The 26,567-nt window shown below is 35.7% G+C and overlaps 1 protein-coding gene across 2 annotated transcripts in view; it reads right to left on the bottom strand.

The window, feature by feature from the left end:
- ADGRB3 (adhesion G protein-coupled receptor B3) overlaps positions 1-26,567 on the bottom strand; it is a 689,955-nt gene that overhangs the window by 54,122 nt on the left and 609,266 nt on the right. For both annotated transcript variants that reach the window (XM_036248276.1, XM_036248277.1), the window contains 2 exons: positions 3,905-4,055; positions 714-783 (listed from right to left, as the gene is read on the bottom strand). In XM_036248276.1, coding sequence (XP_036104169.1) covers positions 714-783; positions 3,905-4,055 — 221 coding nt within the window. The remainder of the gene's footprint in view (positions 1-713; positions 784-3,904; positions 4,056-26,567) is intronic.

The following is a 26,567-nucleotide window of genomic DNA, read 5'->3' as shown; positions in this document are numbered from 1 at the left end:
TCTAATAAGATGTACATCTCTTTCCTATTTCTCAATTGCCTCCTCAACTGGAAACAAAAGAAATCTAGTAAAATATGCAAGGGCATTGTTTTACATTTAAAATATTAACTATAAACTTGACATAGATTCTGCCATAGAATTTATCAGTGTTACTGCTATGATTAGGATGGGCTGATATCATACCCTTTTTCTCCCTTCTCATTTCTTTCATAACCCTGGAAATTCCTAATCTGGATTCTATTGCTTCCACTCTTCTGTAAATTTCAGCATGAATTACCCTAATGAAGCAACAACAATTGAACTAACATGACAAAACTTGGTTGATACCAATATATATTATCATCAACGAAATTAAAAGCTCAGATCAGAATTGTATTCTAAAAAGTAAACATGTCAAGACTTATCTAGTTCTTTAAAAACGTGTTAGAGATTGAACATGTAAAGTACGTATGGAAGTATTTTAAAAATCAAATACAGTGGGCTCGTGAAGAAGTGGGAAATTGAAATAAGGATCCCCAACAGTGCTGCAGCCTTTATTTCCTAACCTTTGTGCATTTAAACCACCTTGCTTCATTCCTCACTAATGCCATTTCTACCATTGCTGATGACTCAATGACAGAATATAAGCCGTCAGGGGTGCCAACCAAGACTAATGAAGCACGTTGATGATTTACTCAACTACAAACGTGACTTATCACTGTGGATGGACTTACTAGTGATCAGTGCCATATCCTTTCGTCCTGGTGAAGCCTACTGAGGTGGCCACTACTAGTGCTGGTAAACCTGTAAGAGAAACATTGCCACAGTTTACACTCAGCTGTAACCACTATGCATACTGGCTTCAGAAAAGGCAGGACAAACTAAATGCTTAAATTGGAGAAATAGCTTTGAACAAATCACTTCACAAAGTATGTTTCCATTACAAAAGTTCTTTCAAGTACAAAAATATGAGAGCGACAGCTGGGTTTTTAACTTCTCTAATGTTGCTAGGTTACCACTGCATTTGACATGGGTTTTAAAGGAAACTAATAACAGAGATTTAGTATATCTTTTAAGTTATTTTTCCCCTAGGGGTTTATGCTGTTATAAAGGAAATTTATAGTTATAAAATCAGAAAGGCAAAAAAACGATGGCCTGGTGTGATGGACTATCACAGAAGTGGAACATTCAGTTGGCCACATATTGATCCACATCCAACATGAATCTTCTCACTTAATTCCTTATGATTTACTTGTAATAACAAGAATGTAGGAACAGGGTTAAGGGCCCTGATTAATTAATTGTTGTACTTTCTGATTATTCTCCTTTAATAATCATGAATGAAGATCAGAAAACACATGCCAATTTCTCTTCATGGACCTCTAGATAGGTATCTCTCTATGCATTGTGCAATCCCTCTTGGAATTCACTTACCTGCACCAATTCTGACCTAACATCTTTTAGTTTATGTTTCTATACCTTACTCGTGTTCAATGGAACCTCCCTGTATTTTGGTGAAGAGAGCTCAGTCTAATCTATGCTGTTTAATTTCATTTTTAAATTTTGGCCATGCCTTCTTTTCTGAAAGACCACGTTTGCCTTTTTAATTGTAAAATCTGTCATCTAACCACCTTGCACCCTCTCCATCTATCTTCTTCTACCTATCATTTTCCCTCCTTCCTGCTGTTCTTTTCCGTGAGTCTTTTCAATGACATCATTGAGGTTTAATGACAAGAACTATGGAGAGCACCTCAGAGGGATACATCATCTTTTTAAACAAATACTGTTCTCTCTCTCTCTGTATATACATATACATGTATATGTATGCATGTGTGTGTAATTAAATGATATACCATGTATCATATAAATCATGTATAATTATGTGTAATATGTTCCCTCTTCCTTCTCCTTCTCATTCTTCTCTTTTTCCTTCATGTCATTAGTTGACTTTTTTGATGGACTAAAACAAGTTCATTAGGAAAAATAATTTTCTCGTTGGTCAAAGCTGAAGACTTCATAGTCTTCATTCTCCATTTAGATTGTTAAACATTTTTCTAAATTTACTGCATTGCACTTTGCCATAATAAAGCTGATATGCCATTATTCTGCCCATTCACAGACTTCCTAATAGACTGGCGCCATTGGCTTGGCATTTTTGCTACCCAGAGTCATTTAATGTTAGCTGTAAACTTGGAGACCAGCTGAAACCTCTCCTCAAGATCTTTGGTAGTGACATTAAATACAGCAGCTGCCGATCCTAAAAACTGCCTCTCTTTCTACTTCAAGGAGAGTCTTCTTTACCCACAGCCTGTATGTTTTGGATCTATAGTAAAAACTGATAAAAAAATAAATAAAATTCAAGACTAGTACAACTTTAGAAGGTCTCTAAAATGAAATTGGACAAAAAATTTATGAAAGTGTAAGTAGAATACATTCTCTAATTTCTTAATGGCTTTCTCATTTATTTTATTAGGGCAAAGAGCCTGAATACATTTGTCGGACATGACAGACCCTTGCTGAAACCTGATGGATAATCTTTAAGTGTTCTTGATCCTATTTTTTCCAACATGAATTATTCTAGTATTATAATAAATCCACTTATTTGTCATTTTTCAGGCTCCCTCGAGCATCCTATTCTCCAGTCTTCTGGTACATTAGGTATTTGTTGTACTTTTGGTCCCAAACTCCCCAGTGTTTTTAGGGCAAGTCTTCTGAAACTCAAAGCAAACATGTCAAAATCCAGGTTTTATTCTAAAAGTAGTTTTTATATTACACTAATAAATTAACTCTAATTAAACATTAGAATTGGCCCTATTTCATAAGGCAATTTAAGAAAAAAATTTCCGCCCTGGCCCGTTTGGCTCAGCAGTTAGAGCGTCGGCCTGTGGTCCAAAGAGACCCTGGTTCGGTTCCCACTAAGGGCACGTACTTCAGTTGCAGTTTGTCCCCTGCCCTGGTTGGGTCATGCGGGAGGCAGCCACTCAATGTGTCCCTTTCACATCGATGTTTCTCTCTCTCTTTCTCTCCCTCCTATTCTATCTGAACAAAAAGTAGAAAAATGTCCTCGGGTGAGGATAAAAAAAAAAAAAGAAAAATATTTCCTATTAAGGATAGGCAAAGAATTAATTAATTCTCAGTCTGTCAACAATTCTGTTTTCCTTTGAGGACCCAACTGACTGTCCGTCCATGAGGTTTTGTTCAATCTCTAAGATGCTTTTCCCCTGTGTTGTGAAAAGCTGTAGTCTTTAATTGTTTTGAGCCCTCTTCAAATGAATTCCTCAAAGTTTCCTTGTGGAAGGTTCCTGACTAATGTACATAACTTAGAGCCCAGAACATTTTAAAAGATTTTGAATTTTCAGAACATATTAGTACAGAACAGTTTGCTTTTCTGCCTGTATTTATCTTTTTTTTTTTTTTTTTTTAATCCTCACCCGAGGGTATTTTTCCATTTTTTGTACAGATAGAATGGGAGGGAGAGAGAGGAAGGGAGAGAGAGAGAGAAACATCGATGTGAAGGGACACATCGAGTGGCTGCCACCCGCACGACCAACCAGGGCCGGGGACAAACTGCAACCGAAGTACATGCCCTTAGTGGGAACCGAACCCGGGTCTCTCCGGACCGCAGGCCGACGCTCTAACCACTGAGCCAAACTGGCCAGGGCTGCCTGTATTTATCTTAGGCCTCATCTTACACCACTCACTGTTGACTGTTAATTGGCTACCTATATGGTCATCCAATATTTACTCCTTTTTAAAGTTCCAAATGCCTAAAGAATGTTAAAAAATGACCAGCCTCAAATATTTTCACTTCCATATATCAAATTAAACACAAATTAAAGCAGCCTAGGATAATCATACTCTACTGCTTTATAAGTATTCAAAGTCATCTTAACAAGAGCACAAATGAGTATATTAACATGCTTACCCCATCCAAGGCACAAAAAGCGTTTCCTTATAAGCCGTGTCCTAATTTTTCCAGTTACAGCCATATAGGACTGCCATGCCTCAGTCAAAACCCAACAGAATGAAGCCAAGAAGAAAAAGTGTAAAAATGCAGTGGTGGTTGTACAGATGCTCTGTGGAAACAAAAAAGACTCACACTGATTATGAGGGAATTTGTGTCCTTCAGAGGATTGTTCATCATTCCAATGTATTGCTTTTACTTCAAATATATACCTCCCCTCTGTGACAGAGTAATTATTTACAGAAATTAGAAACCCTGTAGTCTTTATGGAGTAAATAATATCTATGATTTTAAAAAATGTCCTAATTCCATTCATGTGCTCAATTTTTTATGAGAAGAAGCCTAAATGTAAATTTAAGCTCAAGGGAAATTAAAATTACTGCTTTACTTGAATGTGTTTTTTTTTTTAATTTAATTATGGGAATGGTCCTATCTTTGGTTTAAGTAACAGACATCTTGCATAATTCTTTTGGCTACACTGTGTTTTTTAATTTTTTTTTTCTTTATTGATTTTTAGAGGGAGAGGAAGGGAGAGGGAGGGAGAGATAGAAACATCGATGAGAGAGAACATTGATTGGCCACCACCTGCACTCTCCTCACTAGGGATTGTATCCACAACCTGGGCATGTACCCCCACTGGGAATCGAACCAGTGACCTCTTGGTGCATGGGTCGACACTCAACCAGTGAGCCACACCAGTCAGGCTTGGCTATACTCTTTATCCTGCATTTTTAACTGATAATTCTTTGTTGTTTTATCTGTGTCGATGTTAAGATTACATAGCATCAGCCTTTGAAAAGGAAAAAGTACTTTGCTTTTATACATGTTTGATATTTCAGATAGTAGAACAAAGCATAAAATGGTTTGGCTAATAGCCTACTACAAAAGTAACACGATTTTAAAGCACTTAATACATTACTCTTTGTTATTATATTACAATGTGTGTCCTAATCAAATCATTTTGAAAAGCTAATCGAATCACTGGCAGTACACAGTCATGATTTCACAGATACTTTTCCTCCTCCTCCTTTTATTTATTTATTTATTTTTTGTTAATCCTAATCCTACATAGGATCTTTTTTCTCACTGGTTTTTAGAGAGAGTGGTAGGGAAAGGGGGGGAGGAAGGGAGAGGAAGAGAGGGAGAGAGACAGAGGACAGAGACAGAGACAGAGAGAGAGATATGAGAGAGATACATTGATTGGTTGCCTCCCAACTTGGCTGGGAGATCAAACCTGCAACTCAGGTATGTGCCCTTGATCGGGAATCAAACCTGAGACCCTTCAAGGTGTGGGCTGATGCTGTAACCACTGAGCCACACTGGCCAGAGCTACACATATTTTTCTTTACGCAACTTAATCACTCTGAATCTGCCAACCCTTAGTTACCTGTGACTCATCTGCAAAGATGAGCAACTTTATTTTGGTAAAGGCCCCTACTTATTTCACTATTGATATAGTTTATTTGTGCAAATCTTGTTAAAATGCAAGTCCTTTAAGAACCAGAACCAGTAGCCAAACTAATTTTCCCTTTGTCAGTCTCAGTCTTGCTGTTTCCAAAAACTGAAAAGAGCCCAACATAGAACTAGAAAAAAAAATCATGAAAACTCATAATAAAGAAATAAAAATACAACCTTCATCCTCCCACCTCCACTCTAACCCACTGCTCAAGCAGTATGTTTTTTAAAAATTTAGGCCCAAATTATTCATATTATTTGTTTATGCTGGTGAAATGTACCAGATGTTAACTTAGCTTTCCAGTTCTCTCAATCCTATAAAAAGAAATTTACCATGTTTATCTCACCAGATTGTATTAATGATGAGGGATAAAGTATATAAGCTGAGTAGCACTGTGCTGGGCATTTAGCAAATGCTCAACCAATTATGACTATGATTATCATCATTTTAAATAGTACTAATAAAGGTGTTACCATTTTTTCAGCATGTAATTTCTTATTTCATATAGTTAAATCTACTTAGTACTTATATTTATTCTTACAAAGATAATAACTTTCTGTATAATGAAGTCAGTTTTCTAGCACCCTCTTCTTCACACATTTACTCGTTTTGGACATAATGTAGTAGCTTTAACCAACTAAGATTCCTGCTGTTCATGAGACATTTTTTCCAAGTCAAGGTTTAAATATTTTCAGGCTGACTACTTTTCTCATTCCTGATCTGCATTCCCTGATACCAATTTGAATTTAAAAGAATTCTCATTTAATACCTGAAGACCTGAAGACTAGTTACATTTTCTAGTTCATATGTCACTTCCTTCTGCCAGTTTATTTCAACTGTGTGGGCTGCAAAGCTATACCATCTTTACTTTCAAACTATCAATATAAGATTAGACAAAACAGTATAAAATGTTGAGATATTAAATGTTAAGTGTTGGATCCACTGAAATTTTATAAGAAATAATAAAATGCTCAAAATCTCAATACAGAGTCTTTTAATTTGCTCTCTATATATTATGTTTGCTAGTTTGGGATTTCCTGAGACTTCAGTTCTGATACAAATTGAAATACATGTAATTGTGGGCTACTGACATTTATTGCAATAATTCATGTCTCTCTGGACAACAACATGGCCACAACATGTGTGGGGAAATGTATAGTAACTAGGTAAGAAAGACCGATTTCTATGGGCAATAGCATTCTACTATGGTCACATGAATATTCACATATGTCTTGAAAGTGCTCCAAATATGGATGTAGGCTGTCTCAACCTAAAGAACGCATGTATGCAAACTATAAAGGTCTAAAATCACAAAATTAATCCAATCTATATGTGATACTGTTGTAATTAACTAGTTATGAATAATAGGAAAGGAGCAAAGGGAAGGCCAGATAGTATAGGCATGTCATCTGGGCAGCTTCACCTGGAAGCTGCAACTTTTCACTCCCCAGGGAATCTCTGGCCCATTCCCTGAAGATCACCAGGGGAAGGGATCCAGCAAAGGGGAGATAGATACATGCATAGTGAAGTTGGGGTGACTTGGGAAGGTGCCTGTCAGTCACAACTGGGAACAGATCATTGGCCAGAGATGACTGCAAACCCAAAATATTTGGGAATATATAATCCCCTAAACAAAGAAACTCACTCCTGTTGCTCTATTGGATCTCCGGTAGCTCTTGTGACTCTTGGCTTGTGGTTTACTCTTGTCTTCCTTGCATTTGCACGTATGGCCCATGGCCATGCAGATCCCATAGGCAATGGATTAATGGACTGCAGTTGGGAACACAAGCTAAACTAGCCTGACACTGGATTAGAGTGTGCAAATATGGAGTGGAAATTCTGGACACTGGTTCTGATTCTAGCCCTGCTAAAGGCAAGTGGGACTTTTTTCTTGTTAGGACTGAGGGAAATGAAAACTCAGGGGTTTAATTCCACAGAAATAAAGCTTTCTACAACATCAATCCTCCCAAGTGAGTCTCAGAAAATTCTTTTTCTCGAGATATTGCCAGAATTCCATTCTCATGAACAACAGCTGGGGATGAGGACCTCTCTTATATGGTAACACATGAAGAGTGTAGCAAAATCTAGGATCCTGAGGGGAAAAAAAAGCTAAAATTTACTTTATTATCGTGTGAAGAATCAGTATAAAATCAGATACTTCACATAAAGAAATGCACACTGATCTGTCTACTGATGCATTTTTAAAAAGACAGCTTGCCAAATATAACGTAACTTTTATAAATAGCAATTTTCAAATGAACATTGCTATTTTAGATTGGAAACACCAGTTTCCACCAGGGTAGCCATTTCAGCTCTGCATGCTCTGATCTCTTTCCCCCACATCTGCAACCCACAAAAACCAACCCTCCCTTGAATCCCTCAATACTGAGAATATTTCAACTTACAAATCTCAAACTGATTCCCCTTTTCTATAAACAGTTTTCATATCTTGACACCTGTCCAATTCTTGCCACCACTGGCCCTGCTGTCATGGCCTCCAGTCTTAACCACTTCGCAGCCTCCATGTGCCTGCTCTGGACTCCGAGCACAGCCCGTCCTCACAGCCTGCCATACCACACGTGACACTCACGAATACCTCAAGTTTACCATCCTATTTTTCTGCTCCACCTGCCTTGCCAAATCCCAGTCTGGTTCTGTTTTACAGCTGACAAGTGTCATTAACAAATATTACAAAACTTGAAAAGGCATTTAAATTGAAAAACTGAGCACTGTAATATATACCTATCACCCTCACGTATACCCTTCACCCCAAATCCTTAGAGACAATAGACACGATTTCATAAAATAACTGGAAAGAAAAAAAGTATAAACGGTGGCAGACTAGAAACTGTGAGGATTGCCTGAGAAGTAGATAGCAGATGAGTTCCCACCGGAGAAGGACACCACAACTCAGAGCTGGACATTGGGAGTACAGATTAAGACATGGAAAGTAGGATATTAAAGATACTTAGTTAACACAGAGGTCCTAAATTTGGTTTAAAAGTACTTCCAGAAGGATAAAATAGAGAGAACTGGGGGGAAATGCAGCATTTAAAAAAGTATTATGATAAATTTTCTTAGAACCTTGAAGATCCTCTTGGCTGCAGGATAAATTAAAGATGAAACACACATATACACAAACACTCCCCCTCCCCCTAGATACATTGTGATAAAATTTGTGAACATCAAGAATAAAAAGAAAATCTTAAAAGCTGAGTCAAAAGAAAGATTACTTACAAAGAAATAAGACATCAGACTTCATGTAAGCAACCCAGGGTACAAGACAGTAGAATAATACCTTCAACATTCTAAGGAAAAAATAACTTTGAAGATAAAATTCTACACCCAGCCAAACTATTATTCAAGTGAGAGTCAGAAATAAAGATGTTTTTAGAATTGAAAGGAACTTTGAAGTTTGCTACCTCAAGATTCTGTCTGAAAGAGCTGCTGGACAGTACAAACCCAGATTAATAAGAAGAAATCCGGAGGAGGGAATGAGATAAAAGAAGTAATGGATAGCAAAGAAAGTAATAAAATACATTAAGTATAAGTAAATGTTTATATAAAAGTACATAAATATACATATTTCCATTAAAAAAAAACCAGTTGGACCTAATTACCAAAATAATATTAATGAGGGTTAAAATGTGAACGAGATGGAAGTTACAAGGGAGCAGAGGGAACTGTAAAGTATGCTGAGCCTCTTCTTTTGGTCTCAGGAATATTAGAAATATTGATTAATTCTAGATGTTAGAAAAAAATGTTTCAGCATTTATGACAACAATGTTAAGGTAACCACAGAAAGTAGAAATAAATAATATATTTGTAAAATAGTAGAGGAAAATAGAACTAAGGAAACATTTATCAGACTAGTAAACGTGGGCAAAGGACAAGAAATTAGTAAATATGATAAGCAGAAAAAACAAATACGACAAATAATTTCAAGATTTCAGAAATCACAATAAAGAGGAATGCTTTAAATTCTTAAGTTAAAAGTTCAGAATTTTTATATTGGATAAAAATTCAAAATCCAGTGCTATATTTATGAGACATATCTCAAACCCAATGACATGGGAAGGCTGAGAATAAAGAGGTCAAAGAAGGATATTAAGAAAATGGTAATATGCAAAAACCAAATGTCATTATGCTAATATTGGGAGAAAAAACATTAAAAGAGATAAAGAAGGATTTTTTCATACTGAAAAGGAACAGGTGACAGAGAAGTCTCCAAAGTAACATATCTCTATGAAACTCATACTTTTTCAAAGTATATAAAACAACAGTTGAGAAAAGTACAAGGATAAACTGTCAAACTAAATTTGGAATAAAAAATATACAGCTCTCAGAGAGTCATAGAAATAAAATAATATGAAGTATAACAATACAAGTGATTAATCTTTCTTTGCAATATTATGCATAAGACATATAGCATGCACAGTTTTTAAAAATACAAATAGAATACTTGTAGAAGTTAACTAGTCCTAGAATAGAAAGTAAAATTAAATAAATTAATGAAAGTTTAACATACAGGACATTTTCATAAACTACAATGCAATGAAATTAGACATAAAAATCAAAATTCTGTACTCCTTGGGAGAGAAAACTTTTAAATAATTAATAAATTAAATATAAATTAAAATTTGATTTATAAATGATTAAGAGCTATAAAACAAGGCAATATACATACAAAAACTTGTAAAAATGTTTTGTGACGATACTCAGTATAGTTATAGCCTTACATCAAAAACAATAGAAAATAAAAATAAATAATCTATTTAAAGATATCAGAAGAAGAAATTTAATAAAGGTAAAAGCAAAGCCCTGGCCAGTTTGGCTCAGCGGTTAGAGTGTGGCCTGTGAGCCAGAGGTATCATAAAAGAACAGAACAATTTTATACACACATAAAATTGAAAACCTACATAAAATGATATTTTTTTAGAGAAACATAATCAAAATTGGCCCAATATATTAAAACATGACCTTAGATAAAATTTACAGGTAATTTCTTAAAAAACATAATCCTTTAAAAATAATAAAAACTTCAGAAAAATTTATAAGCAAATTCTAACAAATTTAAGAAATATATCATTCCCATTTTATAAAATATTTCCAGGCCACAGGAAAAGATAAGACATATCTGACTCATTTTACAATGCTGATATATAACACTGACACTAAAATAAACAAAACAAAAAAACCCTACACATTTCACTTATCTACATAAATGTTAAAGTATTAATAAAAAGATCAAACCCAGAAATATAGTGAAAGGATAATAAATCTCTATCAAATAAGTATGTCTAGTCTTGCAGGATGATTCAACATTAAAAATGACCTCCATATAATTTACTGTATTAACAGATTAAAGAAATCATGTGATTACATCAATAAATGTGAAAACATTTGAAGAATTCAACACCCAGTTATCATTTTTAAAAATTTTCATTGCAAATTATGAACAGAGAACACTCTTACTTAATAAAATTTATCTCTTCAAAACCTATGATGTAAATAATATATAATAGTGAAATATTCAAAGCATTCCCATCAATCAGGAATTAGAGAAGTATGTTCATCATTACCTCTACTATTCTAAATAGTATAGGAGATCCTCACCAAACAATACAAAAGAAAACAATAGAAAAATAAGAGATAATACTGTCATCATTGCAGGTATATGCTTTTTAGAAAATCCAAGAGGACTGAATTTTAAAATTAGACACAATAAAGTGGCTGGATATAAGATCAGCATACTAAAATTATATTTCCTGTACATAGATTAATATACAAAACTATTTTTTTCTGTACATCAAACTGTCTATTGGAAAATATAATACAAAATTTCTACTTAACCATGCTATTTATCTTTCTTCCCCCTCCCAAACAATGTTAAAATGATCATGTTATTCAGTCACAGGAAAGAGAACAGGCAGTAGACAACAGTGTACTCAAGATGTGGACAGATTCAGAAGATGTTGAAGGAAGAGGGTGTAACTGACTTATAGTGGCAGAGGAAGTATAGCCTAAATGCTTTTAGGGTATGAGGGTGATGATGAAATAGTGATTGTAATGGATCTGTAACTCTGCAGACCTTTTGAAGGGTTTAATACTTGGAAAGAGTAGGGGCCAGAAAGAGAAGTGAGATATAGATTTATATGGGGGCTGAAAAAGACAGAGGTTGTTTGAAAATTTTATATACATAATAGTTGAAACTATTGTGCAGCCTTGCACTGTAACAGGAATGTTTAAATTCTAGACAGTTGAATGGATTGGGCTCTAAACTCAAGAACCAGTCTTGTACATCACCGCTTGTACATCAATTAGGGAGTTGATGTAAAGCAGATACCACTGTATGTATTTAACCACAGGGCCCTTCCCTCATTTCTACTCCCAGAAGTTTGGCAGATCAGAGATTAAATTGTTCCCTAGAGCCCTAGGTGGTGTCACTTGGTTCAGTGTCATACCATGAACCAAAAGGTTGTTGGTTTGATTCCTGGTCAGGGCACATGCCCGGGTTTAAGGCCCAATCCTGGGTGGGGGCGTGCTGGAGGCAGCCAATCGATGTTCTGCTCTGACATCGATGTTTCGCTCTCTCTCAAAAATCAATGAATGTATTTTTAAAAAATTCTTCCCTAGAAAGGGAAAAATCTTCATACTTATTTACATCCTTGATTAACATACTGTCAAATCTACCTTTCAATGAATCCATTTACACACAGAGCTTCAAGTCATTTTTTAGGGCTTTGCTTTTATATAAGAATGCATAGCCAAGGATAATCAGATAATTGAGAAAGTCTTCCAACATGAAAAAAAGAAGTCAAGCAAAGAAAAAGAAAATGTGGAGAGAGACAATAGAGGTAACAAAAATAAATAAATAAATAAATAAATAAATAAATAAATAAATAAACACTTGAAAAAGATAATAAGTTCTTTAGAAATTTAGAAAAGAAACTAAGAAAAGAAATTATACCTATAAAACAAAATTAGCAGAAAAAGATTATCAGATTTAAAAAAAAGGTCCTATCAATAATAACAAAAACTGTATAACACCTCAAATACATTTAACAAAAATATGTAAGAACTTCATGTAGGAAATTATAACTTTTAATTAATTGAAGGACATAAAACAAGATATGACTAAGTGGAAATATATTATGTACATGAATTGGGAGACTTGACATTTACAGCATATAAACTGTCAATCTTTCCCAAATTAACCAAAATAGTCATTGCAATAACCATCACATCTTAATTTTTGCCTTTAGTGTGACAAGACAATTCTAAGTCATAGAGAAAACCAAATACAATGAGTAATCCAGAAGTCTAAAAAAACACAGAAAGCAGGATAAAGGGGTTTTCCTAATGATATAAAACAGAATAATACGTAGTCAGATGATCACCATCCCAAGCCTGCACATGACGGTTTGAAGTGATGTAGTAACTTGGCCAATAGTCATGGTTAATGAGTGAGAAGCAGGAGTGAAACCATTGTCTCTGATCCCAGAGCTTGTGCACTTTCTTAATCTCCTCATACTGCCTTTCCACAATATTATTTTGCTCATTTATAGTCTAAATCTTGCAATCTTTTTTATCCTTCTCAAACCCCAGCTTTCTACTTTACTCTCTTATATCAGATGACCTTAACTTCTACCTTACTGATGTGGTACAGACCATCCATAGTATTGATATCTTCATATTTCCAGTGCCTTTCATAGTCCCTGTTCTTCCTTTCCAAAGCAGGCCCTCCCCCTCCCAGGAGATGATGTAGAAGAGCTAAGAGGCAGGTCCCTGAAGTCACACTGTGAGTCTGCACAGTGCATTATTGCTTCATTTACTGGCTGCTACTTAAAATCTCTGTGGTTCTCTTTCTTCATTGTAAAAATGAAGATAATAACATCTACCTCCTAGAATTGTTTTAAAAATTAAATGGCATGATGTACGTAAAGAGCTTGATTCATAGTGATGACCATTGATCCCATACTTGGATAACTCTATACTATCCTCATTTAATTAGTGCCTACATTATTATATACATAATCTCTTGGCTTACAAATCTATTGAAATCTCAACCTTCAACGAACCAACCAACCAACCACCTCCTTTATATTGGTTTATTCTCACTGGTTCTCAATAGATGTTTCTCTTTCTTTCCAACTGTGGTTAAATTTCTTGAAAGGTCCAGCTATAAACATCAACGCCTTTAATACCTGCTCACACATTCTCCTTGCAGTCTAGCATCTCCCCTGAATTGTCTTTCCTCAGGAATGATCCATGACTTCCTAATTTCCAAACTTAATGAATATTGTTGTTGTTTAAAATTTGCCATAAAAACTTTGGACCTCAACATTCTCACTTACAAATTATGAGCTTTCTATTGTATAATCTTTAAAGACTTTCCTAGCTCTAAAGTTCTACTATATCATGGGTATTCTCTAATTAAATATTTCATCAGGCTATTCACTTCGTGAATTAATTTTAACAATTTATGTTTTCCAAGGAAATTATCCATTTCTTCTACATTCTCCAAAGTACATGATTGTATGTAATAAACTCACAGGTTTTAAGAAACACTATTTTATTTACATTTCTAAGGATGCTTATCTGTATGTTCTATTTCTTATTAGATTTATTAGAGATATCTGTTTCACTAGTTTATTTAAAATGTTAATGATACCTTAATTCCAACTTGGAAAATATTACAGTAATATATTTCTTAAAGTGTGAAATATAATTATTTACTCTTTTCATCTGACAGAGTTCCAAAAATTCTAAGACCAAAATACTATGCATACATCATTCCCAACATTAAAATAAACCAGAAAAATGTTATTAGCATTTAAAAATAAGCAATCTTATACACTTATTTTTATAAATATTCTGAAAGCCAAAGAGAAAAAGCTTTTGATGAGAGATACATGATATTTTTTAAAATCCTCCATGGAATACAAAATGTAGAGAAGTTTGCTTTTGCTAGAAATATAATAACCAGAATTTTGAGATAAATCACATTAGGACAATATTTTGAAACTCTCTAACAGTATCAATATCTGTGTCCTTTAACTGCAGTATTTTTGGAGAAATCAGAAATTATTTGCAGTTATTGCAGCATTTCAACAATTTTAGACAAACTGAAATAGTTCCTCCATATGAAGCAATTCTTATTTGAAGTATTTAGATAATTACCTTCATTCATAATCTGATTTGTCTGTAATAAGTAAATTAGAAATATGTATATCTTGCTATCACATGGAATAAAACATGTACAAGACACATATAATTCTGCGATTCACTTGCTGTTTACATATGAGTAATACTCTGGGAAAAATTCTGTTTCAGCACCACAGTTCTTTCAAAGACCATCCTTTAATGGCTACACTATAACTGTCTATTTACATTACTCAGAAAACACTAGTTCTTACAGACTAAAAGTGAAGTATTGTGAGAGTGAAAGAAAATAATGGAAAAAAAGAGCTTTGCATAAAGGTAATAACCACAAATAATAGGTGCCCAAAAATGATAGCTGTAAATAATATCATAGTTAAAAATTTAGTCAAATATGTGAATTTTGCTTTTTATTTGGCAAAACAAATATATTTAAAGATGTTTGACTGCATTTTAAAAGATGATGAGAAAACTAACTTATCAAGCACCTATTCTGCCTTAAAATCAAGTTTGCAGCAGTGCTGAAAGGTAAACATTTAAATAAGAAAATAAAGCTCAGGCAGGTTAAATAACCTCTGTGAGCCCTGGCCGGTTTGGCTCAGTGGTTAGAATGTTGGCTCGTGGACCAGAGAGCCAGGTTTGGTTCCCGCTAAAGGCACGTACTGCGGTTGCAGTTTGTACCTGACCCTGGTTGGGGTCCTGTGGGTGGCAATCAGTGGATGTGTCTATCTCACATCGATGCATCTCCCTCTCTCCCTCCCACTCTATCTGAAGATAAGTGCAAAAAGTGTCCTCCAGTGAGGATAAAAATAAATAAATAAAAAATAACCTATGTGAAGTTATACAGGTAGCAAATGGAAAAACTAGTGCTCTTTTAACTATAATATGTTGCCTTGTGCTGTGAAGTATCTTAATTTTGCCAATGTTAATTTTTATAAGTTTTAATTACATTCTTTAAGCCACTGCAAATACTTTTGAAATAAAACAGTGTGTACCTAGTAAATGGATGTTATGATGAACAAACAAATACTATTACATAATGGATCCTTATTATTCAAATCACCACCAACTAAAACAAAAAACCCCACAAAATTTAAAAGTAGATCAACACTTGTGTAAATGTACTTTGAAGTCATCAGGACACAGCTCCTCGATTCAAATGAGAGGAATCACTAAAATCAGTGGCCATTGTGACCATAAGCTTCACCATTTCATAAAGTTAAACAAAATGTTCTATAATATGAAGGATTTGATCAGAAGCTCTTGGTTCATGCCACTTTGTTCAACTGCCCTTATTTCACAGCTGCTGTGAAATGCTAGGTCAATAGCTATGCCATTTGTAGACAACTGACAAGTATCTCATAGACCCAGATACTTAACCTGTGCACTTCCCCCCATTGCGTGTATTGGAAAACACCAATGGAAGGCATAGAATGAGCTTTAGTTCTTTCTTACAAACTCTTAGCTCACTATTAAATAGAAGTTGCAATATTTCGCTTTCAAGCTATGGCACAAAGCTATAATGACAAACATCTCTATGATTTAATTTTTGGTGAAAAAATTTGAAGGTTATTTTCTGCATAATCAAAATCTCTGTCACAAGGATGATCCTTATAAATAAAATCCTAATATAAACACATGTATAATATGAAATAGTTAACGATCAATTCAAGCAGTTTGTAAATATGAGTACCTCAGACAATAATAAATGTTATTTGCTTCATTTTTATAATTTCATATTAAAATAAAGTGGTATTATTAAAAAGGAAAATGCTAGATAGATGTTATTAGGGAAAAAAAAATCTGTTCCACAGATGTCAAAAATATGTGTCTTGCAGAAAACATGTTCATAATTTGAAAACCTTGGAAAGTTTGTCATGCATAACAGGAAAATCTGATTCTTTAAAATTTGTTCTTTGGGAATCCAAACATTTGTACACCATGCACAGCAGATGCTTCCTCATATACTGTTATCTTCAGGCTTAGGAAATAACAACTTTATTCAAAATGAAATATACTTGAAGTCACTTGCTAAATAAGGCCAAGAGTTCAATTAAAACTGTACTAATAATTTAAAGACTTCAAAATATGTTATAAACCTGAAGATACCTCTACAAATTGATGAACACTGTGTTCTATATCTGTAGAGGGGATCATCTGTCGGTGGGTTTATATCCTCTGGGGTAAGCAAGCACCATAAAGCCTCACTCAAAAATAGGGATAATGGTAACGCATACACAAAGCTGCCTTACACTTGTAAGTAGAGCAAACAAAATGCCACCACCCTGTTGGTGGGGTGTCCAGGCTTTGAAAGTATTTCTTTGATGACTTGGAAGGCAAAGGAAGATAATGCTTTTCTATCAAGAAAACATTGATTTCTTCTGTTTATCACATTTAATCAACAGTCTATTTGGTGTCACAGGGCTATGTCAATGTAGAATAAAAACAATTTTGGATTCAAAGGTGGCAAAGCAAGAGATGGTCCTAGGTTTTGGAAGCAGACTAGTATTTCTCAACCTTGGCTGCACAGCAGTGTCCCTGAGGAGCTCTAAAAAAATGGGTCTGTTACTGTTACCCCCTAACATTCTGACGTAATTGGCTGAGGGTGCAGCCTGAGTTAAAGAGTTAAGTCTCCTCAAGTGATTCTGATGTGCATCCAGAGTTCACAGTCAGCAACTTAGTCAGTCATGGACTGACTCTTGGCAACTGAAGCTACCAAATGCATGACATTGCACAACTTATTCAACTTCTCATGGCCTTAATCTTTCATCTGTCAGATGAGAGTGAAAATCTTACTACATAGGGTCACCTTAAAATTATATAATATAATAACTATAAAGTGCTTAGTTCTCAGTGGGTCCTAACAAGTATTAACAATAATGACTATTTATGCAAATTCTCAACCTATTATAGTAACTTATCTAGATTTAGCCAGTTTCTAAAGTTCTAGAAAAAGTAATGAAAATGGAGCTCTCTGCCATACATTCATACTTTAATTTAGGATGCCATCAGAAGTGATAGACATCCTTATAAAGCCTGCACTGAAAACAGAATCAAATAGCTAACAATGCAAGGTATCAAGAAAAGAAAGGCAAAAACAGAGTAATGCTGTCCTTGGTGGTGTGCAAGATGGAGGCAGACTAGCATCTAGTTGGGTCCCCGGGACGTCTCCAGAAACCGGAGGGAAAGTGCCCATTGTTGAACAACCACTACAGGTAAGTTGTGCCAAATGGCATCACTGGCCCAGTTCTGAAACTCTGGGCATGATGATTTATGGAGAACTCTAAGAACTCCAAAGTACCAATTTCAACCCTGAGATAGGAGACTCCTAACTGTATCTTTCAAACCCCTCTCTGCTTATATCTGAGCCATCCAAACCCAGGTATTTCAAGCCCAACATGTCTAAAAATGAACTCTTCACATTTCCCCTTAAGCCAGTTCCTCCTTTGGTGAAATAACAGCATCATTCTCAACCAAGAACCTAGATGTCGTCCTTGTCATTTCTCCACATACAATCAATTACCAATTCCTAGTCGATTATATTTAATAATAATGTGTCTCTTTTCTCTCTATTGGTATGACCCTAGATGGGACCACTGCTCACTCACTGTCTCCTAAACTGGTAGTGAGAAAGTGACATTTCTGTGGAGAGACCACCCTTCTACAGTACTTCCTTTGGCAAGAATGAAGTATAGCAGCTCCAGAGCTGGGTATGGCAAGATCCCCTGCACACACCCCCACCCCGAACAAGTTAATAATAGAAAGGTCTTAGAACACATCTGGTATTTACTAACTGTTAATGTGTATGTGTGTGTGTGTGTGTGTGTGTACACACACACACACACACACACACACACACATATATGTTAGTTATCAGTACTTCTATAGTTATTAGAATGAAATGTGAGTATAGGATATATTTTTTATAATGAGATATTAAAGTATGTTTAAATGTTAAGTAAAGAAACAGAGAGAAATTGTGAGTCAAGAGTAAGAGGACTAATTGCATCAACTTCTGGAGAAGTGTGATAGAAATAAAATCTAAAGTACATGAAAAGAACTAGCCTTGGATAAAAAGAGCGTCCTCTCTTGATTTCAAACAGGTAGGAAGGAAGAAAAATCGGGTGTACATGTAGAAATGTTAGCATACTTTCTGGTGGGAAGGTACAATAATTCCGTCTGTGACAGTTACCAAATTCTTTTGGGAGTAGGAGTTGAGTCCCTTGCTTGAGCTAAAGATGTAGGAGGGAGAGCCAAGGTTTGAGTACACATGAACAGATTGGACATTCCTTTTGTTGAGAACTAGAAAGCCAGATAATATGAAATTGCCAGGAAGCACTGAAGCCCCTGTTGAGCTGTGATCGCGCATTTATGAGCTTATTACCACTGGAAAACCCAGGACCCACTTCACAGACTCCCATCCAACCCTAAAACCATGGATTCCAGTGCCCTGCAAAAGTAGAAAACTACTGTTTTTTTCTGTTTCCTCTGGGTTCCTTTTTTTAAAAATTTATTTATTTTTCCTTTATTGACTTGAGAGAGAAAGGAAGAGGGAGACAGAAACATCCATGAGAGAGAACACTGATTGGCTGCCCCCTGCATGCCCCACACTGGGGATTTGGCCCACAACCCGGGCATGTGCCCTGACCAGGTCGAACCAGCAACCTCTTGGTGCATGGGTCAATGCTCAACCACTGAGCCACACTGGCCATGCTCTGGGTTTCTTTTTAAATGATTCTCTAGTATACAGCTCCATGTTCTTTAACCTTTGCCTTATCATGACACTCTCCTTGCTACTGTGCGCCACAGGAAGGCATAAACCAGTTCTCTGGAAACAATTTCAACCATTGCTAAGAACAAATCAAGATTTCAGTCCATGTGATGGGAAATGCTAAAATCACATTGTAGCAAATCCCTTATTTCGAAACAAGACTGAAGGTTTCTCAAACTGCTTATCTTTTAATAAAAAATTACCTTTGCAAGTTTGGAACCCTACCAAGCCAGGTTCTCAGTTTCTCAGCATGTGGAACAGACAGCTATGGTCAGAGTACTATAGTCCAGATTGGACAAAAATAACATGTAGCAAAATAAACTATTTTAGTACCATTACTTTTATAAGTAATGACTATAGACACCTTTTTGGAAGACATTTATTTATTGGGAAAGAATAACTTAACCCAGACAAGCCCTAGGTGATCTTTTTCCTTACCATATTTTAAAAGGTTTTGTCATTGAGAAATTCAAGGACAAAATATTTACCAAGTATCCAGTGTACAGAAAAATTTGTATTTGGCAAGTTAGAAACATTTTAAATGAGAACTTAGAACCATAAAAATTCTGTAAATATAAAAACACATCTGCAAGTAATTATGATACATGCGTTTAGAATACATTCCTGGAATGAGTAAGGTCAAAAAGATAAGGACGACTTCAAATTCTGAACTTACATTTTTCCTTTTGTATAAAAACTCCAGATTCTTCAAATTACTAAATTTATTTTATTAATAGAGAATATAGCCAAATTTATTGGTAGAATTAATTTTAAAATCTGGAGCCTAAATGAGACTTGCAAAAAGCTGACTGAAAAGAGGAAGGAAGCACAGTTGACCCTTGAACAGTGGGGTTGGGACCCAACCCTGTGCCCCGTACAGTTGAAAATCTGCATACAACTTTTTTTTAAATAATTTTTTTCTTTATTGCTTTTTACAGAGAGAGGAAGGGAGAGGGAGAAAGAGATAGAAACATCCATGAGAGAGAAAATCATTTGGCCACTTCCTACACGCCCCCCACTGGTGATAGGGCCCACAACCTGGGCATGTGCCCTGACTGGGAATCGAACTGGTGTCCTCTTGGTACATGGGTCCAGGCTTAACCACGGAGCCACACTGGCTGGGCCACAAATAACTTTTGACTCCCCAAAAACCTAATTACTAATAGCCTACTGATAACATAGTCAATTATCACATATTTTATATGTTATATGTATTGTATATTGTACTCATTTGATAAGCTAAAGAAAAGAAAATGCTAAGAAAATCATAAGTTAGAGAAAAGACACTTATAATATCTACTGGAAAAAAAAAAATCTTACTATATGTAGACCTGTGCAGTTCAAACCTGTGTTGTTCATGAGTCAACTGCAAAACGTTATTATACTTTATTTTCAGAACTTTAAAAGATTAGCAGTATACAACATTATAACCTCTAATTTTGTCTAGAAATGGTGACATCTGGATCACAATGTTTGTGGGTTGAACTCAAGCTTTATGATTAGTTTTCTTCGGTTTCAATATGAGATGTCATGCTTTACACCATTTACTCTTATCATACTTAACATTTTTATTTAAAACCAAAACAGCAAAACATGTCAACAGAAAAAGAGAAGCCAAATTCAAAAGACCATTAAGTCAAAAATAGACCTTACAGAATATACTAAGGATAGTCTTTTATTCTTAGATCATGGCTCTAAATTATACAGTTTAAAGTAGTGTGGATGAGCTGAGACACTCCCTCGACTTTTAATCCCAAGCATAACTATAGTGTAGAGAGAGAACGAGAGATCTGGGTCCAAGGTTGAGAGGAAAGGCTGAAGAGGGGTGGAGTTGGAGCTGAAATGTGTTCCTGGTCTCCTCCAGAGAGCTATCATTTCATTCTCCTTTTTAAAAGAGGGTAAAACTGTTCCTCTCAACCCACCTCCAACCTTGCCTCCTCCTACATCTTCTCCGTACATTTTTGCCTTCTGAGGAGAGACATGGCAGTAGTCAAAGTTAGTACTGGAGCAGGGAAGAGAGAAGATGAAGAATCCAGTTACACCCAGCAACCTGTTCTCCTGCCTTGACCACAAGGTCTCCATGCCAGGATTCCATAAGAAAGAGCTGCTGCGTAATCAACTTGATTCAAATGAACCCAATACTATAAGAATCATTTCAAATCCAACTTATATAAATCATATCTTTACTGAATATCTACTTATATATCTTAATCAATTCAACATAAATATTTCAAGTATATATTTCTACGAGAAATCAAATTATGATTCATAATCTCTCTCTCAATGCATGAAATATTCCCTTGTAGTATGCAGTTTCAGAGGAATATACATTCTTTTTGGTCTCTAGGATGCCATTTAATGCATGGCTGTAGCAAATAATGACTGCATCTCCAAATAATACAACACTTATTTTTCCTTTCATGAATTCAAAATCACACTATGTGATGCAAACTTATTTTTATGTTTATTTCCTAGATTATAGCTTCTAAGGTCAGGAGTTTGTTTTCCTTTTTTATTTCCAGTGGAATATCTGCACTTGGATTTTATCCGAGACATATTGTTCTTTGAAAAAGTGATAAATTAGCTGTGTTATTTCAAAGGAGATTTTGGTCTGATTATATGTATGCTATTGCTTAGTGGTAATTAAATGCTAGGAGTTCTTCATCATCATTATTGTGGAGATTATTAGCTTTCCCCAATACTTGTTCACTCCTTTCCCTCACAACAGAATTTTTAAAAATATTACCTGGACACATAGGGCTTCAGAATAAAAACAGAATTTCTGATCCTTTCTTTTAAGATCACATGATTAGATTCTTCCCAATGGAATATAAGAAAGAATAATATGGGAAACTTTGGAACATATTCCTCTCTCCCTTTTCCTCTTTATTGCTAGATGAAATGTTTACATGATGGCTGGAACTAGAGCAGTCCTATTGGACACTGAAGTGAAAACTGCAAGTTTACTATGGCAGAACAATGTGTTAGAAGGAAATGGGTACCTAATGACCTTGGAGCTGCCTACATTTACATGAGAATGAAATAAACTTTTATCTTTTTTTACATCACTATAGTTTTGAGTTTCCCTATAACTCAGAGCCCAAGTTAAGACTAAATGTTTCATTTGGTAATATATAAAAGACAGACTTGAATCTCATATTTGTCCTGAAGATCAAACCCGTAACCTTTGCATATCAAGACAACAACTGAGCTACCCGACCAGGGCAAGACAGGTGAATTATCATGCTTTAAATTGAAAAAATTAAATTAAAATGGATAAAATACTGTGCTTGTGTAAATGCAGTCTATAAACCAATAGGAACAAATGAGACTAATTTTCCAAACTCTAAAATTAATCCAAATATTTTTACCAAATCCACTTTCACTTGGCAATAAATAATATTTGTAAACTGTAGGTTTTACATAGTACTTTAATACCCACTATCTCATTTGATCCTCAGGCTCAATAGAAAAGGTAGGTATAATTACTATAATTTTCATTTTATGGGTGAATAAAATATGCCCAGTGAAATTGACTGACTTTACCAAAGTCACCCAGGAAGGGCAGAGCAAGGACCTAAAGTCATGCTTTTTGGTATATTCCAGGTCTCCTTTGTTTTCCTTTACTCCAAATGGTCTCAGTGGACCTGTTTGAATTGGAAATGACCTATATCATCTAAACTTATTATACAGGAGCAGATCCTAAACATCTAAAACTTCTTCCCAAACAAAATTCTCGCTTTGTTCTTCCCTGACTTTCTACATATTTATGTCAAGTTTCCTGTGCTTTATATGTCCCATAGGTGATATTGCCACCAGAATTTACACAAATTTTAAGTTTAGTTTATAGCTTGGATTGAACCTCTAGGCCACGTATTTGTGATTGGGAGCTCTGCAGCCAAGAGCGAGCAGCATTTGTGCCTATCCTCCACCAACAGGACCTCCTCTCTAGTTCTTCTTCTTTAAATTTATCTTTATTGTTGAAAGTATTACTTGATGTTTCTTCCCCCCCCCCCCATTAACACCTTCCTCTTCACTCTCCCCCCACCCCCCACCTTCACTGCACTGTTGTCTGTGTCTATTGGTTATGCATATATGCATATACGTTCTTTGGTTTATCTCTTCTATTTGTGGAATCCCCTAGTTCTCCCCCTGGGATGCCCAGTTGGCTTGGGCTAGCGTAATGAATCTCAACATCTAGGTGTGTTATATCCCTCTGGTATCTCCTTTTTTTTTTTTTTTAATCCTCACCTGAGGATACTTTTCCACTGATTTATGGATAGAGTGGGAGGGAGGAAGAGATAGAGAGAGAAACATCAATGTAAGAGAGACACATCGACTGGTGACCCCAACCAGAGTCAGGGATTGAACCGCAACTGAGGTACATGCCCTTTGACTGGAATTGACCCCAAGAGTCTTTGGTCCGCAGGCTGACGCTCTAACCACTGAGCAAAACCAGCCAAGGCACCTGGTATCTTGACTACAAGATCTTGGATCCAGAACTTAGGAGGGCTAATGAGGGGGAAAAAGGACCCTTGTAGTAAAATAAAGAAACATGAACACAAAAAAGAGGAGACATTTGGTTGGGAAAAATATGGAGAAATGGGTAACTCTAGGCAGACCTAGGTCAAGTAGAGAACTTTCAAAAGTGTCAGAGAAATGGGAAGGAGAGCAATATAGGACATACGGTTATAATGTAACCACCATTTGACTGTTATTTCAAATAGAATGTTGCAGAAACTCAAAATGTACCAGTATTCAAATTATTCAAAAACAAGAAATTATGATCCTTCATTTTTTTTTTAACTCTATTTTAATGTGGACCACTCAAGCATGGAAACATTTCTTTGATTTGTTTAAAATGTAGCACTTGGCACAAGTGTGACTCTAAAATCCATAAGAAATTTAACTACACTACATTTTTAATAATTTGCAATATGATTTCTCCTTTAATATCATAACTTTATATAATAAAATGAAGACAGATTTTTAGGATCAAATACAAGTTAGTGAAAAGTGTAATTACTGAGAATGCATTGCAGCTATACTTAATATTCAAGTTGAAACCAGAGAATGAAGATAATTGGGAAATAAAATTGATGGTGGCTTTTTTTTTTAAAAAAAGAGTTATTTTTATAAATATAATTACAACAATGTCTTGAGAGCCAAACAGAGAGGAGGACAGGGTGGCCAGCTTGTAAACTACGGACTGCAGTACAATGTGATAAAGGCTATTATAAGCAGCTATGACCTTCAGGTGAATAGAACAAATATGTCAGAATACTCAGGCAAACCTTGCTTGATCTCCAAAGTCTGTATTTTCATAGCTTGTTTGATTGTCTATTGATAGCACCCCTGCCCCTATAGTACCACATATATTAAGGTGAAAGTAACAGAAAGGGAGCTTCCATTTGCTATTATTTTGTTGCTGTTCATTGTTACGACCCCAGAATTGGGCCCTCATCCTGATCTGTGGAAGGAAATAAAAACACCCATTGCTGAATGAATGAGTGAGCTGCTGGAGGAATGAACAACTTACTGTCTTTATTTATAGTTGTTATATTTATAGTTATTGATGTGGCTGTCTTATCTCCCTTACTGTAAGCTTCCTGAAGAAGCTCTATTTCCAGTTCATTTTTCTATATATTATGTGCCTAGCACACAGGTTCTCAACTTAATGAATCTACGAATAAGATGATGTTCTTATTTTCTCCATGAATAAGAAGAGGTGCCCTGGCCGGTATGGCTCAGTGATTAGAGGCCCAAGGATGGAAGGGTCTTGGGTTTGATTCCAGGTCAAGGGCACATGCCTGGGTTGCAGGTTGGATCATGACCCCAGTCAGGGTCGTGTGGGAGGCAACCAATAGATGTCTCTCTCTCACATAGATGTTTCTGTTTCTCTCGCTTCATCCCTTCATCCCTTCTACTTTATCTAAAAAAAAAAATCAATGGAAAAATATCCTCAGGTGAGGATTAACCAAAAAAAAGGCAAACACGTTGCTCTATGTATGATACAGAATGAAGACTCTGGATAACAGCAAACAAAAGATGTTAGTGGTCTTGCTTTAAAAAAGAAGTATGTGCTGGATGACAAGACATCATTGGGCTTATGTAGATAATATTTTGATAGTGTTGGTCATTCATTGATACACTGCATTTCTATGGTGTAAGAGGAAATTCATAATTTTCTAATCCCTAAGCCAACATCGACATATATTTGCAATCAACGGTAACAAATTATATGAGGGCTTGAAGAATAAGTGAAAACCCTGTGGTCAAGAAAATAGCAGGATGTTGGTGATTTACATAAGCCCCAGGCCAGGTGGCCTCTTCACAGCCACAGTTCAACAAATGTGACCATGGCTGTGGGCCTGGGCCTTAGGTGAGCTGGTTGGTTTCCCTCTTGTTTTTCCTCCCACTATCACACACATTGACATACTAATCTTAATTGGATCTGAGTAGCTGTGAAGGAACTTATGTGTTGAAAGGGTTAAGAATGAGCCTTCCCAAAATGTGCCACTTTGGCATGTGAACTATTTTGAGTGGAAAGCAATCAAGGCCCAGAAGATTAAAGAAAAACTTTTACCGCTCTCTTAACTCCAAAAAAGAATTCAGATAGAGAGCCCAGGAAGAAAGCTATTACCAGAGATAACTTTCTCTGAATAACCTATCTGTATGGCAGGGCACACATCTAATTACTAAACATCTGCTCTTATCTCCCTGTGAATTACCCTCCTCCCTCACCAGCCCCAGGCCCCATCCTTAGCTCAGGATGGCATGTAAACCTCAACTGCCTCACTTGTCCTTGGGTCTCATATTCTTATGGGGCCCACATACATACGTAATTAGTTTTTCTCCTGTTAATGTCTTATGTTCATTTGATTATTAGACCAGCACTCCCAATTACCAACTGGTGTCTTTTCTGAGTTCATCTTGTATGATTTGTAAACCACTGTGAATGAAAAGGGGACACACACTAAACCTGCATGGTGAGCCTTATAAACTCAGAGACTGAAAGTAACCACAAAGGATGGTCTGAACATAAAAATTCCTAAAAAGGAGTCCTAAAAGGGGGTCATGGTGGGTAGTCAGGTCTTAGGCCTGTAGCTTCTTTAACAAAGGTCAATCTTAACTTTAAGTGAGCCTGTCTATTTTCTTTTTGCATCTGAGATAACATACCTGTGAAAGGTCAGAGCAATCCACCCCAACCCCAAGGCACAGTGGCTGGCAGCAGA

The sequence above is a fragment of the Molossus molossus genome, unplaced genomic scaffold (genome assembly GCF_014108415.1).
Source record: "Molossus molossus isolate mMolMol1 unplaced genomic scaffold, mMolMol1.p scaffold_m16_p_8, whole genome shotgun sequence".
NCBI lineage: Eukaryota > Metazoa > Chordata > Mammalia > Chiroptera > Molossidae > Molossus > Molossus molossus.
This window is presented reverse-complemented; position numbering and strand designations above follow the sequence as displayed.